The sequence below is a fragment of the Alternaria alternata genome, assembly GCF_001642055.1.
Source record: "Alternaria alternata strain SRC1lrK2f unplaced genomic scaffold CC77scaffold_5, whole genome shotgun sequence".
NCBI classification, from domain to species: Eukaryota; Fungi; Ascomycota; class Dothideomycetes; order Pleosporales; family Pleosporaceae; genus Alternaria; species Alternaria alternata.
In genome coordinates this window covers 897,224-912,010 of record NW_017306194.1, presented here as the reverse complement: position 1 = coordinate 912,010, position 14,787 = coordinate 897,224, and the positions used below count along the sequence as shown (strand labels likewise).

At 52.0% G+C, this 14,787-nt stretch overlaps 6 protein-coding genes across 6 annotated transcripts; 3 read left to right on the top strand and 3 right to left on the bottom strand.

Annotated features, from left to right (window-relative positions):
* The first annotated feature begins 54 nt into the window (after positions 1-54).
* CC77DRAFT_1018111 (hypothetical protein) lies at positions 55-4,479 on the top strand. Its single transcript, XM_018524554.1, has 5 exons — positions 55-470; positions 530-717; positions 766-3,653; positions 3,705-3,939; positions 3,990-4,479. The coding sequence occupies exons 1-5, from the start codon at positions 397-399 to the stop codon at positions 4,037-4,039; spliced, it is 3,435 nt and encodes a 1,144-aa protein (XP_018388709.1). The 5' UTR covers positions 55-396; the 3' UTR covers positions 4,040-4,479.
* Positions 4,480-4,745: 266 nt separating this feature from the next.
* On the top strand, positions 4,746-6,915 carry CC77DRAFT_1038810 (geranylgeranyl pyrophosphate synthetase). Its single transcript, XM_018527132.1, has 3 exons — positions 4,746-5,760; positions 5,810-6,136; positions 6,189-6,915. Exons 1-3 carry the CDS (start codon positions 5,153-5,155, stop codon positions 6,589-6,591), a joined length of 1,338 nt encoding a protein of 445 aa, XP_018388708.1. The 5' UTR covers positions 4,746-5,152; the 3' UTR covers positions 6,592-6,915.
* CC77DRAFT_707323 (hypothetical protein) lies at positions 6,881-8,401 on the bottom strand. Its single transcript, XM_018532839.1, has 4 exons — positions 8,047-8,401; positions 7,514-7,988; positions 7,086-7,449; positions 6,881-7,033 (listed from the first exon to the last, which is right to left on the bottom strand). Exons 1-4 carry the CDS (start codon positions 8,182-8,184, stop codon positions 6,937-6,939), a joined length of 1,074 nt encoding a protein of 357 aa, XP_018388707.1. The 5' UTR covers positions 8,185-8,401; the 3' UTR covers positions 6,881-6,936.
* On the top strand, positions 8,278-10,045 carry CC77DRAFT_707842 (hypothetical protein). The gene is made up of 2 exons (XM_018532842.1): positions 8,278-8,843; positions 8,915-10,045. Exons 1-2 carry the CDS (start codon positions 8,620-8,622, stop codon positions 9,831-9,833), a joined length of 1,143 nt encoding a protein of 380 aa, XP_018388706.1. The 5' UTR covers positions 8,278-8,619; the 3' UTR covers positions 9,834-10,045.
* A 1,679-nt stretch (positions 10,046-11,724) lies between these two features.
* On the bottom strand, positions 11,725-13,084 carry CC77DRAFT_1018108 (hypothetical protein). Its single transcript, XM_018524553.1, has 2 exons — positions 12,737-13,084; positions 11,725-12,685 (listed from the first exon to the last, which is right to left on the bottom strand). The coding sequence occupies exons 1-2, from the start codon at positions 12,927-12,929 to the stop codon at positions 12,075-12,077; spliced, it is 804 nt and encodes a 267-aa protein (XP_018388705.1). The 5' UTR covers positions 12,930-13,084; the 3' UTR covers positions 11,725-12,074.
* Positions 13,085-13,195: 111 nt separating this feature from the next.
* CC77DRAFT_1018106 (NAD(P)-binding protein) lies at positions 13,196-14,483 on the bottom strand. Its single transcript, XM_018524552.1, has one exon. It carries the CDS (start codon positions 14,173-14,175, stop codon positions 13,267-13,269), a length of 909 nt encoding a protein of 302 aa, XP_018388704.1. The 5' UTR covers positions 14,176-14,483; the 3' UTR covers positions 13,196-13,266.
* Positions 14,484-14,787: the final 304 nt, after the last annotated feature.

The window sequence follows — 14,787 nt, the reverse complement described above, 5'->3', positions numbered from 1 at the left end:
GATATAGCCCTGGCCAGCTCCCGGGCTGCGCGTACTGTAGTTAACAGGGGTTGCCGTCGCTTCGTGTTTCAGGTCTCCACGCTCTTCGTCAGTCGCCTTCACCCATCCTCCCTCTCAGCTTAAGCTTTTGAGGGTGCTAGGCGGATTGCAACGGTACATGTTCCTGAAGCGTCCATTTGCCTCGACGCACAGCGCTGCCCCAATGGCCGGTTATCCGCCTCTGATACTCGACGGATCCCTGATTTGAATTCATGACCCCTACTTCGCTTTGACCTCCTGGAATCACGCTCGTCGACTGCACCCGCGACGACAACGCCGTCTCCTCGCAGACGACGACACGCACGGCTTTGAGAGTCTGCACCGCGAAGCGTCTCTTCCTGGCCGACTTGCACCATCATGTCGCTGAACGGCCTGGACAATGTCGAGGTAACACAGGCGTACCAGGGTGCGCTCGCCGAGGCTGGTGGTTGGTAAGACATGCCCAATTTCTTCTTCCATCGCGGACCACGTGCTAATGCTTGGGGTAAAGGTTCCTGCTCAGGTACACGTCAAGGGATGCCGTTCAAGTCCTGACACGGGGAACTGGGGGAGCCGGTGAGGCGCGCGCTGCCGTCGCCCAGTACGAGGAAAAGTCTCCGCTGTACGGGCTCCTGCTGTACCGTCGGCGCAAGGTCCTGGTCAAATACGTGCCTGAGGGGACATCGCGACTACTGCAGGGTGAGTTGAAGCGTCAATCCCGTCACCCTCACCACTAACCCTCGACAGCCCGCGTTAGTGTCCACTTCATCAACATCACCGAGAAGTTTGCGCCCCACGACATCGTCCTGTCCATTTCCACGCCAGAAGAGCTCAGCGATGCCGCCCTTACCGCCGCCTGCAGTCTGCACACTGCCGCCCCATCGAGCTCCTCGTCTAGCGGATCGTCGCGACAGCAGAAGCTCAGCTGGATACAAGAGGCCGCAGAGGAGGGAAACCAGCCCGACGGAGAAGGCAATGCAGCACGACCGGGCACAGCAAAGTCCAACATCCCCACCATTCTGGAGCCTGCCACGGGCAGCGAAGACGAGCCTATTAGAAGCGGATCAGTTGCGTCGCAAGCAGAGACGGTCCCGTTGATGTTGGAAGAGAAGGCTGTCGAGCACAAGTTGTCACCACAGATCTCGCACGTCACCATGGAGACGGTAACCGAAGGGCCGACGACGCCCGACGACACTGATCTATCCGACCTCCAGGACACGCTCAAGAGCTATGATTCGCTCTTTGAGAACGGACCAGAACCGCGAGGCTCATCACAAACCACCAGGCCAAACTACGACGAGCTTTATCAGCACTACTATGAGCAGTACACCAAGCCCAAGGTCAAACTCGGACCACGACCGCGACCATCGCTCGAAGGCCGAAGACCATCTACCTCTGGCAGCGCACCGTCAGATCTGGCAAGGCCTGTTTCGTCGCTTCCCGCAGGCTTGCGCTCTGCAACACGAAAGACTGCTAATAAGAAAGAGTCCAAGACAAACTCCTCTAGCACCCTCCCCACCATTGCTATTCCTCCACAACATGACGTCCCTCCGATGCCTGACATGCCACTGTCTCCTGCTTCGTCCATGTACTCAACGAGAGCCCCAGCCAGCACCAAGTCCATGCCCGTGTCCGCGTACAAGAGTCACCTTCGGTCTGGAGGAACGACACAGGAAAGGACAAGGCTTATGAAGGCTGTCGAGATGCGCAAGAAACAACAACAGGCTCAACAGCTAAAGAAAGAAAAGGCCGCCGAAGCTGCTGCGTTGGAACCTGAAGCGCAGGCTGAGGACACCGAAGTTGTGACTGAAGCTGGTGACGAGAACCCGGCAAAATCTGCCGTTCCTGCGACTGAGTCTGAGGAGAGCACTCCCACGGTACAGACAGATGACGAACCCGAAGCCGACAAAGAGACACTGCTTGGTGATGATCTGCCTTCAAACCGTCCAAGCAACTCCGGCATGGCGTTTGCGGATGGTCAGAACGAGACAGACGACTTGAACTCCACTGCTTCGGTGTCGTCACCAATATCTGCACAAACTCATGGTTCTTCTGGCGCACCTTCAACACGACCATCATCCATCTCAGAAGACGAGGCAGGTATGGAAGAGTCGCAAAAGTCCGAGGAAAACGAAGAATCACACAGTCCGGATTCCTTGGATGAAGAGCAATCGATCGACAGCGCACCGACTGTAGTCCCTGAGAGTACTACTCCTGTACCATCTGCAGAACTCCACCCTGAGCATACACAAGCCCCGGTCATCACCGAACGAGCACCGTCTTTTGATGAGGATGGAAGTAAAAGAGATACCCTGCGGCCAAGTGAGAACGATGCTCCATCGCAGCACCGCTCGAATCGGGAGTCCACAATTTACATGCCTTCGAGCGAAGCGTTCGAGCAAGACGATGGCCAGGTCAAGAAGCGAAACAGGGAGTCCATGCTTATGCCCTCATCCCAGCACCAGAGTTGGTACGAAACCAAGGGAAAGCGACGTGCAGTATTGGATCCACTGCAAGTCAGCGCCGACAATTCCGAGACCGAGTACCTCTCGGACGACTCCTTCATGGAAGAGCTCCAAAGCGCTACAGTACACCAAGCCAAACCCATGTCGGTGTCCAAGTCTCCGATTACGCCCTTCTTCCCGCGCAAGTCCTCTGCAACAGACCTGTCAACACCTCCCAGATCAGCCTCTTCGAATTACCACGGTATCAGTCGCTTATCACCTGGAGAGAGCACCCGTAAGGTTTCAGGCGGTTGGCCTCCTGCGCCAAAATCCGACACGAGCGCGCGTACGAAGATCAACGTTTCCTCTGGCATCTCGCAAAGAATCAAAGCGCTTGCAGACAAGACTAACAGAGAGTCGGCTTCACAAGTAAGCCTTGCTAGCTCTGCTTTGAGCACAAAGAGCTCTACCCTCGCCCAGCGTAAATCCTCATTCTTTGCAACAACACCTGTCGAGACCTCACCCAACGGGAGGTCTAGCACGCGTCTTGGAAGTCCTGCGTTCTTGAGTTCATCTGCTTCAACGACGCCTGACAAAAAGAAACAATCGGCTCCGATCAAGTCGACAGTATACAACGTACAGCGAGGAGCCGAAAAGCCAGAGTCTGTGCAGGTCACTGCCCGCATCGTCCGGGATGAGCGAACCATGAAGCCAACACTTGCGATGCCAACTGAGGGCATGCCCCTTGATCTCCACCAAAGCCCACTCATCATCGACCACCAAAAGGCAACCATCACCCCCAAGAGCCCTACTCGTGGAAGACCTGAGCCTGCATCTCCTCCGCCCTCTTCGTCACACTCACGCGAGCCTAGCAATGCGCCCTCACGTGCATCGTCAGAGAGTACATGGAGGAGCTTCGGTCGCCGCATGAGCGAGTCCAAGTCGGTACACAGCCATGATGGCGAAGACAAAAAGGATGACAAGAAAGAGAAGAAAGACAAGAAGGATTCTCGCACCAGCAAGATGTTCAAACGCATGTCTTCTTCGATGGCTGCCATGTCCTTCAAGAACTCGAGCAGCAACTTGACACTTCCCGAGAACGACATGCGCTCTACTTCTTTGGCATCACTGCGGGAGCCGCCGCCACCTGTGCATGTTGGCGATCTGAACATCCAATTCCCGGACACTCTGGTGGGTATATTTATAAATAGTAACTTTCGAAGACATGCTAACCTGGTGCAGCTCTGGAAACGCCGATGGGTCGAGATTGATGCCCTAGGTAACCTCGTGCTCAGTCCTTCGAAACACAATGAGAAGGGCATTGTGAAGCGCTTTCACCTCAGCGACTTCCGCACGCCATACCCACCTGATCAGGATCGACAAGAACTTCCCAATAGTGTAGTCCTCGACTTCATGGACGGACGAACCTTGCAGTGCGCATGCGAGACATACATGGCGCAAGCTCAGGTTCTACAAAGTAGGTCTTTGTCCTCCAATTCCTTGTGTCAGGTGCTAACTATTGTCTAGTCCTCCGGGAGGCACATGATGCCTGGCTTGCGTACAACCAAGCGCTGTAATCGGTCGCTATCACGTCAATCTCCAACCCTAGGCCTCGACGGCATCAACACTCTCCTTTCCCTCTCTCGAATTTTCTTTGTTACGACGTACGACTACAGCATCAGGCATCACCTTTCCCTTGTTGTGTTGGATACAAAATGGTTTTAAACTGGGGTTGTATCTCTCTCCTTGCATCCTTTCGATTAAATTTTGTCTAGTTTGCCCATTTTCCTTTCATACCCATCGTGTTTGGGGAGGCCATCTGGCAGGCTTGGAGCTCTTTCATTCTCTTCTTCATGTAACACACATGGTTGATGTGTATAATATCTAATGCTGCACTGGAGGCAGCTCAGTTTTGCTGTTTCTGGAGTGTGGACGGATTGCAATGAAAGGCGGACTGCAAGATATAGAGATCAGTAACACAATTGGACTACGTGCCTGTTATTGGACTGTGTGCCTGTCGTTTTTGCTTGTATTAGGTGGCGCCCGTTCCAAATGCAGGTGAACGAGAGGGGCGCATTAAATCTCCGGCTCAAAGAGGGATAATGTGGCAGCGATTGTGATGGATTTATCCAAAGTGTTGGGCAAGATGGCTGGCGTCAGATCTCGCCCTGAGCTGTGCACAGTCGCGCATGGGGTGCTCTCGGCCGTAACAAGTTAGCGGCTCAGATCCGCAGGGGTTAAGCGACGCCTGCCGTCATACATGCATTCCCATGCATTCGACATGTGCATTCGATAGAGAGCTCGGTATGATAATGATGAGGTGCAAAAAGGGCCTTGGGGCCGCAAGCATGCCTCTAGCTGCTACCCGAGAGTCGCCCTCAACCTCGCTCTTAGCTCCACGCCATAAGCAGCGACGACAAGAGAACGCGCCCCGAGGACTCCGCATCTGGGCATCCCAGAGCAAGTGACACCTTGCTGCGCCGGTTTTCCGCCCCGTCTCGCAGCGCATCCTGCAGCCTCGAAGTAATCGCTGCGAGGGTAACCCATTCTGTTCACAGCAGCCGTCATTGCATTGTCACGAGCCTCGGCGCCGTGTGCCCGCCAGGCACGTCAACCAAGAAAGAGGAGGGCTGCGCATCGGTGTGCGCCTTCTATAAACACTGCCCGGCACCTCCGCGCTTCCCTCCACCATGCCGGCCACTTCCCCAAACCACCCTTTCGCCTCGCCCAACGCCATCCCGCCCCGCACAAGCTCCACGGGCATCCTCAACTTGAACGCGAACACGGGTGCCGCCAAGCAACCTTCCAGAACCAGCGTCCTGCGTCCCCTGAGCGAGATTGATTGGTTGGGCCAGAGCAAGAAAAGCAAGACGAGCCACTCTGCAGACTCTTTGAATGCGCCTTTCCAACCACAGTCGTTACAACATCCCTGGCCCCAGACCATGGCCTCGCAGCTGAACTCACCTCCCCGCACCGAGCACACAGACATGGATTCGCCCATGGACAATGCCCAAGCAGCCGTCAGCCTCGAAGCCACCACAAACTACCCGACGCCACTCTCTCCACCATCAGAACACGCAAAGGACATAGGCGAGGAGCTCATCTACGGGAATGGCGTCGCGTGGACAGAAGCCAAGGAGCGCATATTACTGGGGCCGTACGACTACCTGTATGGGCATCCCGGCAAGGATATACGGAGTCAGTGTATTGCGGCCTTCAACCTGTGGCTGAAAGTGCCATCAGAAAGACTGGAGATCATCACAAAAGTAGTGGGCATGCTACATACCGCGAGTTTACTGTAGGCATACATCCTCTACGCTCACCCCACCCCAACTAACGTTGCCTAGTGTCGACGATGTAGAAGACTCCTCTCTCCTCCGCCGCGGTATCCCGGTCGCTCACTCCATCTTCGGAACCCCACAAACAATCAACTCGGCAAATTACGTCTACTTCCGCGCCCTGTCCCTTCTGCTCTCCATGAACAACCCGAAACTCATCGAGATATTCACCGAAGAGCTTTTGAACCTGCACCGCGGACAGGGTATGGACCTATACTGGAGAGATAGCTTGACCTGTCCAAGTGAGGCAGATTACCTAGAGATGGTCGGAAACAAGACTGGCGGCTTATTCCGATTAGCAATTAAGCTCATGCAAGCCGAGTCGAAAACAGACATGTACCTTGTCCTTTCCCAATCCAATCCACACCTCAACTAACCCATCTTTTAGTGACTGCACACCCCTCGTATCAACGATAGGCCTCCTCTTCCAAATCCTAGACGATCATCTAAACCTCTCCCCCACATCCGGCTACACAACTCTCAAGGGCCTCTGCGAAGACCTCACAGAAGGCAAATTCAGCTTCCCTGTCATCCATGCCATACGCGCCGATCCAAGCAACCAGATCCTCATCAATATCCTCAAGCAGAAAACTACAGACGAGGAGGTCAAGCGGTACGCGTTGAGGTATATGGAGAGTAAAGGGAGCTTCGAGTATAGCAAGGGTGTTATTGAGGAGCTGAGGAGCAAGACGGATGAGCATGTTAGAGTTATTGAGAGAGAGCTGGGACAGGAGGGGAGAGAGGGCGCGGAGGCGTTGAGGGTTATGCTGGCGAGGTTGGTGTTGAAATGAAGGACGTTTGTCACGCTCTGCATTTCAGCGCTCATTGGATACCATGATGACTGGTGGATTTAATGTCGGCATGTCATGGCTTTACGAGGCTTACGTTGAATGATGGGAATGTGTACATGTCTGGTGGTAGACGCCTTAATACCCAATGTACCGCTGGTTTGTGTACATAATAATGAGATGTGATTTGTAAGAGCTGGTGAGTTGGATTGGGAGGGCTTCCTATAATTCAACGAGACTTGACTCCATGTTCGGGCTCCTACTCATTCATCACTTGGTAAACGTGATAGTGAGAACTTCAAGCATGTGCCAGATACATGTCTAACTACAAGCTCATGATAGAACCTATTAAGCTCTGCACCGTCTCCGTCTGCCCCTACCTGTCCCCTTACCCCACCAATTGTCCCACCAATTGTCCCACCAATTGTCCGATATCATTCCTGATCTTCATGAAGTCGTCAGGCATGCTCCATCATCATCTCTTCCTAAAAACTCACTGCTCGTCTGCCACCGCTTTTTTGGCGGCTTTGATCTTCTTGACCGTAGGCGCCATAATCCGCTTCTGTTGCGCACCAAGAGACTTCCTCAATGCTGCCCTAAATTCTTGATGCTTCTGTTCGTTGGACATTGCGCTAGACGAATGACGATAAGAACTTTGAAGGACGTCGAAATGATCCTCGCTGAACTTTATGATATCGACTACAGCATCGACTTTGCCTTGTGCTAAACCAATAGCTTCCATCCATGGGAATGCGTCCCGGTAGAGTTGCTCAGCTCCATACTTGGACGCTCGATACCAACCGATGCTCGCATCAATATGGAAGGCGGTGATATTGGTAGCCCAGACCAGGGCCGCGAAACCTAGATATTGGAGTACGAGGTCAGCATGTATCCCACATGCAGTGGACACGAGAAAAGTACTAACAGGAGTGATTGTATCCTTTCATTGCACGACCATAAAGCCAACCTCGAATGCGGAGAGTCTTAAGATGTTTGGCGCCTCTAGGACCAAGGTTGATCAAGAAGCTGTACAAGGCGAAGCTGTTGGTGAAGACGAATTCGTTCTTGCCGTACAGAATATCGATACACTCTTGGTGGATTTGCTTGCTCACAGCAAGGAGCGACGGGACAAGAGCGGCCGGTTGTTCGTGTTGACTTCTAATATTGTCGTTTATAGGAAGTGCGCCTGACCAAGGTCCGTCGTGTGATATGCTCGCCTGGCACTTGGCTGAGATGCGTTCGACAGTACGGCGCTTGTGCTTGAACGTGCCGACAAGGTTGATACCAGCAGGATCGGTAAGAGTGTACTCATAGATTATGTTCCTGATCTCTGCAGGAAGCTCCATGAAGGGGAAGATTTTGCGTTTGGGAAGTGGTCTGGAGCTTGCCTTGGTTGTTCGCTTCTGATGGACGCTCGTCAGTCTTCCCACTTCCCGTCCACACAGAAGTACATCGAACCTTTGCCTGTGGTGTATCAAAGTCGGATTCGGATTCTGAATAGTCTAGATCATCGAGATGGTATGTGACCTGGGTTCTCTTGCGCTTCGAGTAGCGTCCAGACGCAAATGTCTCTACTGGGGCGTTGATATCGGTCATTGTGGATCGTTCTTAAGTCAATTGCACTTGAGTCGGAATTTTGAAGTTTTGGAAGGGAACAGAACGCGTATGGTAGTAATGAGACACGACAAGACGCGTGTTTGGCCTTCTTTAATAGATCTCAGCGATGAATGTCGCGTGGTCAGCTGTTGTACGCTTTGGGATTAGCTTAGGCAACGATACGGCGAAGCCAGGGTTAGCAAGGCATCAACCTGACGGCGTCGATATCTTCAACAGATTTTGAGCATGATTCGTGGGCAGCTTATCAAATTCGTATGCGCCCAAAACCATGACGATGTGTGGAATGCAGCGTTGAGCGTTTAGGAGAGAAAGTGCAAGTTGAGAATGTCCCAAGGTTGCGTCACCAGGCTTAGTCATTGGGCCCACTAACCGAAACGAGAGGCGGGCAAATTATCGCACACCATCCTCAGCAACATGTCTTCGATAAAATCGCTTACGTCGTTCAAGCTTGACCTGCCTCCTAGTTGTATTGAGTTCTTCCCGCTAAATCCTCAATATGCGATAGTCGGCACGTACAACCTCGAAAAAGAGGATGAGAAGGAATCTGCGGGTAGTGCTCCGCACGATGGAAAAGTGAGCGCCAAAAATCAGCAGCGTAATGGCAGTCTGATATTGGTACAAGTTGATGGTGACATCGTGTACGTGAGACAGCCTGCAAGTTCAATGTAGCAGCTTGGACGCGGTCAAACTCGGTACTGACGTCGAGCAGTAACATCATCCAAACCCTATCTACGCCATCAGCTATCCTGGACATCCATTTCTTGACACATGTTACTAGCTCCAACTTTGGTGTTGCGACATCCACGGGGGCTTTTGCCATCTATGAGCTCCAGTCATGGCAGCGAGACCCCAAGATCGCCCACATCAAGACCATCCAGTACTTTCCAGAAAATATTCTCATCACCGCTTTTACCTGGCACCCGGAATCCTTCATGGTCGGTATGACGCTTTCGAATGGGCAGGTGTGTCTCGGCGTAATAGATACGGAAGACGAATCTGATGCGCCGACGAAGATGGAGGTCGCTTCACATGACCTGGAAGCCTGGACTCTCGCTTTCCTACCGGATGGCTCGGGCCTGCTGTCTGGCGGAGACGACAGCGCCCTTCGTTTTGCTGAGCTGTCGGACGGCTCTGGAGGAAGCGTACCTTGGATGGATGGGAAGATACATGATGCTGGCGTCACTGCTATCCTCCCAGTGCATCTTGATAGTGAGGGTGGCTTGATAGTGACCGGCAGCTACGATGATCATATCCGGCTTCTTCATGTACCCATCTCTGGCCGTCTTCAGGTTCTTGTGGAAGCCAATCTCGGTGGTGGCGTATGGCGGCTAAAGCTGTTGGACCGAAACCCCAAGCTGCCAGCGCATCACGGCGTAGAGAAGTGGAGATCAGAGCCACCGCCAGAAGCTATCCTACTGCTTGTCAGTTGTATGCATGCTGGCACCAGGATTGTAAGGCTTACCAAGAGCGCTTCCAAGGATTGGCAAATTGAAGTGCTGGCCAAGTTCGAGGAGCATGAGAGCATGAACTACGGTAGCGACTCTCAACCAGATCTCAACAGTCAAGGCCAACGGACGTTCATATCTACGAGCTTCTATGATCGGCTACTGTGTCTTTGGAGATATTAGTCGCCAGCAACAGGTAGTCAGACTCCAAGGATAAGTAAACACACCAAAGATTACGCGTGGAACAAGCTGACTATATTTGGGATGATATATTTATTAAGAAGTAGCATACAAGTCGAAGAACATTGCCTAAAAGAAACCTGACTAGTAGAATCCATGCGAACAGGAAACCTATGCCTGACAACCCTCGCTGCTAAAACTCAATTCGGCCCACAACCCTGAACAGGTACGTAGTTGTTGTACGGACTATTGTCCGCGTAGGCAGGCATGTCGTGGGACTTGTCGTCGTGAAGCTTATGCTGGAAGCCGTCGTTGAAGCTAGGGGCAGCGATATCGTTGTCGAACGAGGACTTGACGCTATCACTGACGGAAGCGCCTAAGGCAGGGTGGTCAGGAAGGTGACACAAAGAGGGTGATACCATCCTGACGGTATCAAGCTGCTACGGAGGAGTGACGGGTAGACCGACAGCAGAATCGGAACTCGGTGTACGACTTGGCCGGAGAGTCGAAGTAGGATTTACCTGGGGGTCTCCATCTGGCGCCCCGAAGAAACACTTTTGAGACGGATCAAATTGATCCGTCTCAACGGCTTCCCAGACGGTCTTTTTTTTTGGTGTTCATAGTGACGCGTATTTGCTTACGCTGGTACACTACCACACCATTCATCGCTACCTTGTTAAAGCCAATTTCCAAAGGCTCCACCAAGATATATTTGAACTCATCGAAGAAATATTCCCTCTCCTCGTTAAACTGCGTTCCAGGGAGCCCAGAGACTACCACTGGCATCCAAAGGTAGCCAGGTTCCAGCTTCTCCTGGAGATCAGGCGAATCTTCACGCATGGAACCAGTATCGATTTGGACGATCTTCAGCAAGTCTCCACGAAGGTTGCGGTAGACCCCAACAGGGGGCTGGTTTGGCCAAAAATCCCAGATCAGGTTTGAGTAGGCCTCGTCCTTCTTCTTGCGAATTTGAAGCTCACGTTGTGCAGCCATAGATTCTCCATGTTGTCTTTCTCCGGGATTGGGATACTTGATCTTTTGGTATCTGGCAACCATTTTGATGGCTACCAGGATGTGCTTGATGTTTGCGAGTGGCTTAGTATAGCTTACTTGAAGGCGGAACGTAAAGTGCTTGACTTTATTCTCGTGTTTGTGATGGAGAATGTGTAGTGGTTGTTGTTGTTGTTGTTGTTGTCGTTGTGTTGGTGCTTTCGGTGGTGTATCAAAGAAATTTCAATATTAGACTTGGTGTGAGTAAGATTGGTAGTTACTGAAGAAAGGAAAGAGAAGGAAAGGAGGGAACCTGGTTCAATTTATACGACGAAAGCCCCCGTAGGTCTCTACAACACTTGATGAGTCTTCTCAACATGATGATAACAAACTTAGGAACAAACGGGGCCTACGACGCGACGAACCACCGCATAATCATGACTACCAAGGTGCGGGTGTAGCAAAAGGGAAAACAAATAGCCAAAACCCCACCTTTCTCAGTCGGCTTGAAGCGCAAAACCAGAACCGTATACCTCAGCAAGTAAGAACATTTCTCATTACTCAATCCGCACTAAAAACGCCAGAGGGAGCATACCTAGGTAGCGAAGACCTCGATGCTGGTTCACCAATACGCATTGTGTGTACCCAATAAACTCATATAGCACCCCAAACAGATTATTGAACGTGGTATTATGATACTGCCTCGCCCGGAACTGTTCAGTCTTGCGCTTTTCACGTCCTCATAATCATGTTCAGCGCGTCGTTGTCGGCATTTTAAGACGCGACACAGTATACATCATGAGAACTATAGTAGCAAGCTACAACAAACTAGGCATGCTGTCCAACGTCAGCCAAAGAGGTTTGCCAATCAATGTCATGTTTCAGGCTGCGAGTAATCTAGGTATGGCGGACCAGAGATGTGATGTTCATATGAACCAAGAGCATGTGGACCAAACTACAACGTCCTGAACCGGAGCCCATCGAAATCATATTAGGCTTATAGTGGTTAATGCCACAACCAGAACAAGCTGATATTATTGGTCATGAGTCAGAGAATCTTCCTCCTATCCAGATACCGATACCAACGCCAGACGCTAAAATAGACCATGGATGATAGCAGCCACGCCGAACGCTATGCTAAACTGCAGAGGATAAAACTAAATGGGTATCATGGCAAATGACACGGAAGAACAACAATAACAGCAACAACAACAATAACGACACCACTGGCACCACCACCAAAGGCGCATGTCTTTACCTCCTAGCCGGCGGTGATAGCAACCCGCTGTCAATCGTCTGTCTCTTCATGTCTTCCTTGTCGCCCAGCAGCGCCTTGACTCTCTCCACCCTGCTCACAGCCTTCTCCAGACGATCCAGCCTCCCCATCTTCTCCCTGTCCCTGCGTTCCAGAGTCTCAACCCTCTCTTCCAACTTGGCTCTCGCCCGTCTCTCTTCGGCAACCATTTCGTTTGCCTGACTGAAAAGCTGAACGCTCAGCTCTTCAATCTCCGAATCCACCGTCTGTACGCGTGCTTCGGCCTTGGCGCGTAGGGCACGCTCGCGCTCCAGCTCATTCAGTAGTGTATAGTCGACGGGCGGAGCGCTGGATGCTTCTTTGGGTGGCGGAGGCGGAGGCATAGATGTCGCATTGGCGGGCGACGGGAAGCGGCTTGTGATGAAAGAGAAACGGGAGGCCTTTGTGGAGCTTGACGTTGTGGGACGTGGGGGATCGGCGTCGACGGAGGGGCGAGACGTTGCGTTGACGATGTCGGATTGCGAGGTTTGGGTACGGGGCAGCCTAGGGGCGTTGTGGGGGGTTGCTTGGAGGCTGCGTATCTGGTCTTCGTAGTCGGCGCACCTGTCCACTGTGGGTTGTTAGTTTGGCCTGGTGACGGCTAGCGCCCACGGGAGCATACCAGCTGCGGTTGCTTTCTCCTTTAAGCGCTCCATTTGTGCCTCGAGCTCGTCTATCCTTTGCCTCGCGTCTTGGAGCTCTGTCATGGCTATACTGCTGCCACACGAAGGACAAGTCGGCGTATGCGCATCGTTTGGCACGTGTTTCGTCGGTAGTGGAGGCGCTGGCGGCGATACTTCGACTGTCGCTGCCATGACGCCGGTCCGGTGGGTTTGGACGTTGCGATAGTAATGTTTCGATTTCTCAGTTGACAGGTCTCGGTGGTTTGAGCAAGAAGAACAGGGAGACTGTGGGGTTTGTGTCGTGGCAGTGAATGACGGAGTTTAGCTGGCGCTTGTTAGGTTTCAGCAGTCAAGTGATGATCTCAGATCCCTGCGTCAACTCGCCTCGGGAAGGTCATGCAGGGCACGCGCGCGATACTATTTTCGGACTGACTAATAGCTGACACCCGCGCCCATCACTTTGCTTTTAGCCCTGTTCATGGCCATGCACGTCATTGAGTATTCCTGTCGACTGATACTAACATCCAAGCTACGCAAATGACGCCTTGTTCTCCTTCACCCACTCTTCAAACTGTGTCGGCTCCCGTTCCGTGTACCTCCTCACATTCTCCGCGGCTTTCTCATAGATCTCACTATAAGCGTCGCTTCCCGCGTTGCTTTCTCTCATCCCCTGCACCAGTGTGTCGAGTATCGGCCTGGGAATGTAGCCAAACTTCTCGAAATACCTCTCCTCGTCAATCTCTTTGATCTTGATCTCTTTCCCCAATGCTTTGCTAACAACACCAAAGCCTTCACGTTGGTTCATAATCTTTGGACCGCACAAATAGATTGACTGTCCCGCTTCTTTCTCAAAACGTGGCACTGTGAGAAGTGCACCACACACCGTGCCGATGTCTGAAGGGGCGAGGTAGTCATACACTACGTTGGGATAGAGGAGCTCGACTTCGCCCTTTTTAATGTCCCCAAGATTCCAAAATATGTTGGTGTTGAACCACGCAGGTCGTACGGCCGTGTATGTGATGCCCGTCTCTCTCAGTGCGCCTTCAGCCGCGGCGTGGAAAGCGGCTATCTTGTCCTTCTTGTTGGTATCCGAGGTTAGGGGATCTTTGACCTTGAACGAAGACAAGAGTACAACATATGTTATACCGGACTCCTTCAGCGCTTCGAAGCTGCGTCGCATGCCGTCCTTGATCTCATGTACGACATACACAAAGGCTGTCTTTGCACCGGACGTCTCGACGGCGTGTTTGATCGTCTCGGGCTTGGCTAAATCAGCTTGAACGCGGACGTAGTTGTTTCCGTCTCCTTCAATTCCCTTCAATTCTTTCTTCGTGTCCCGCATACCGAGATAGACTGTGGCACCGCGCCTATGTGCTTCAATGGCAGCAGCGCCACCCACCCCTCCAGTGGGGCCGAAAACGAGAACTGGAGAAGTCATGACAGGTTATGGGGGTTGAGTGGTGGTCTTTCGAGTGACTTGATACGATATGAAAAGTTGTCGCATTATCATAGCCGATGTTGAGTTACTTTATGTTACCTTGGAGGCATACTGTTAGGCGTGCCGTGTCGGCGTCCGCGGCCTGCTGTACGGTATCTCGGTGACCCGGTATACCAATGACAACTGCGACAAGACCAAGTGACTAGTCGTGTGCGCTAAATACGAACAGATGATGAATAATACGTCTACCTTTAGTCGGCATTCTAAATTTCCGGGTCCCCATTTGCGGGCAAAGATAGAAAAAGAAGGTGTCGGTGTCGACGTCGATGACGTCAGGAGCGTAGAGATAACCTAGACCACATAGTACCCTCGGGTAATGTGTGCAACACGATATACTCTCTTTCTATGATATCTCAACATTCTGTTTTCTTACTGTGAAGATCTAGACCTATCCTCGTACTAAGAGGAATACGCGCACGCATTGGTGGCTAGCTGATCGTACCACAGGCCTACCAAGAAGATAGTCGGTTTTTTTTACTAGACAGAGTAAAAGTGACGATAGTAAAGTACCTAGTTTGTGTCTTGTGCCTGTTTATGATGACCTTTTCTCCA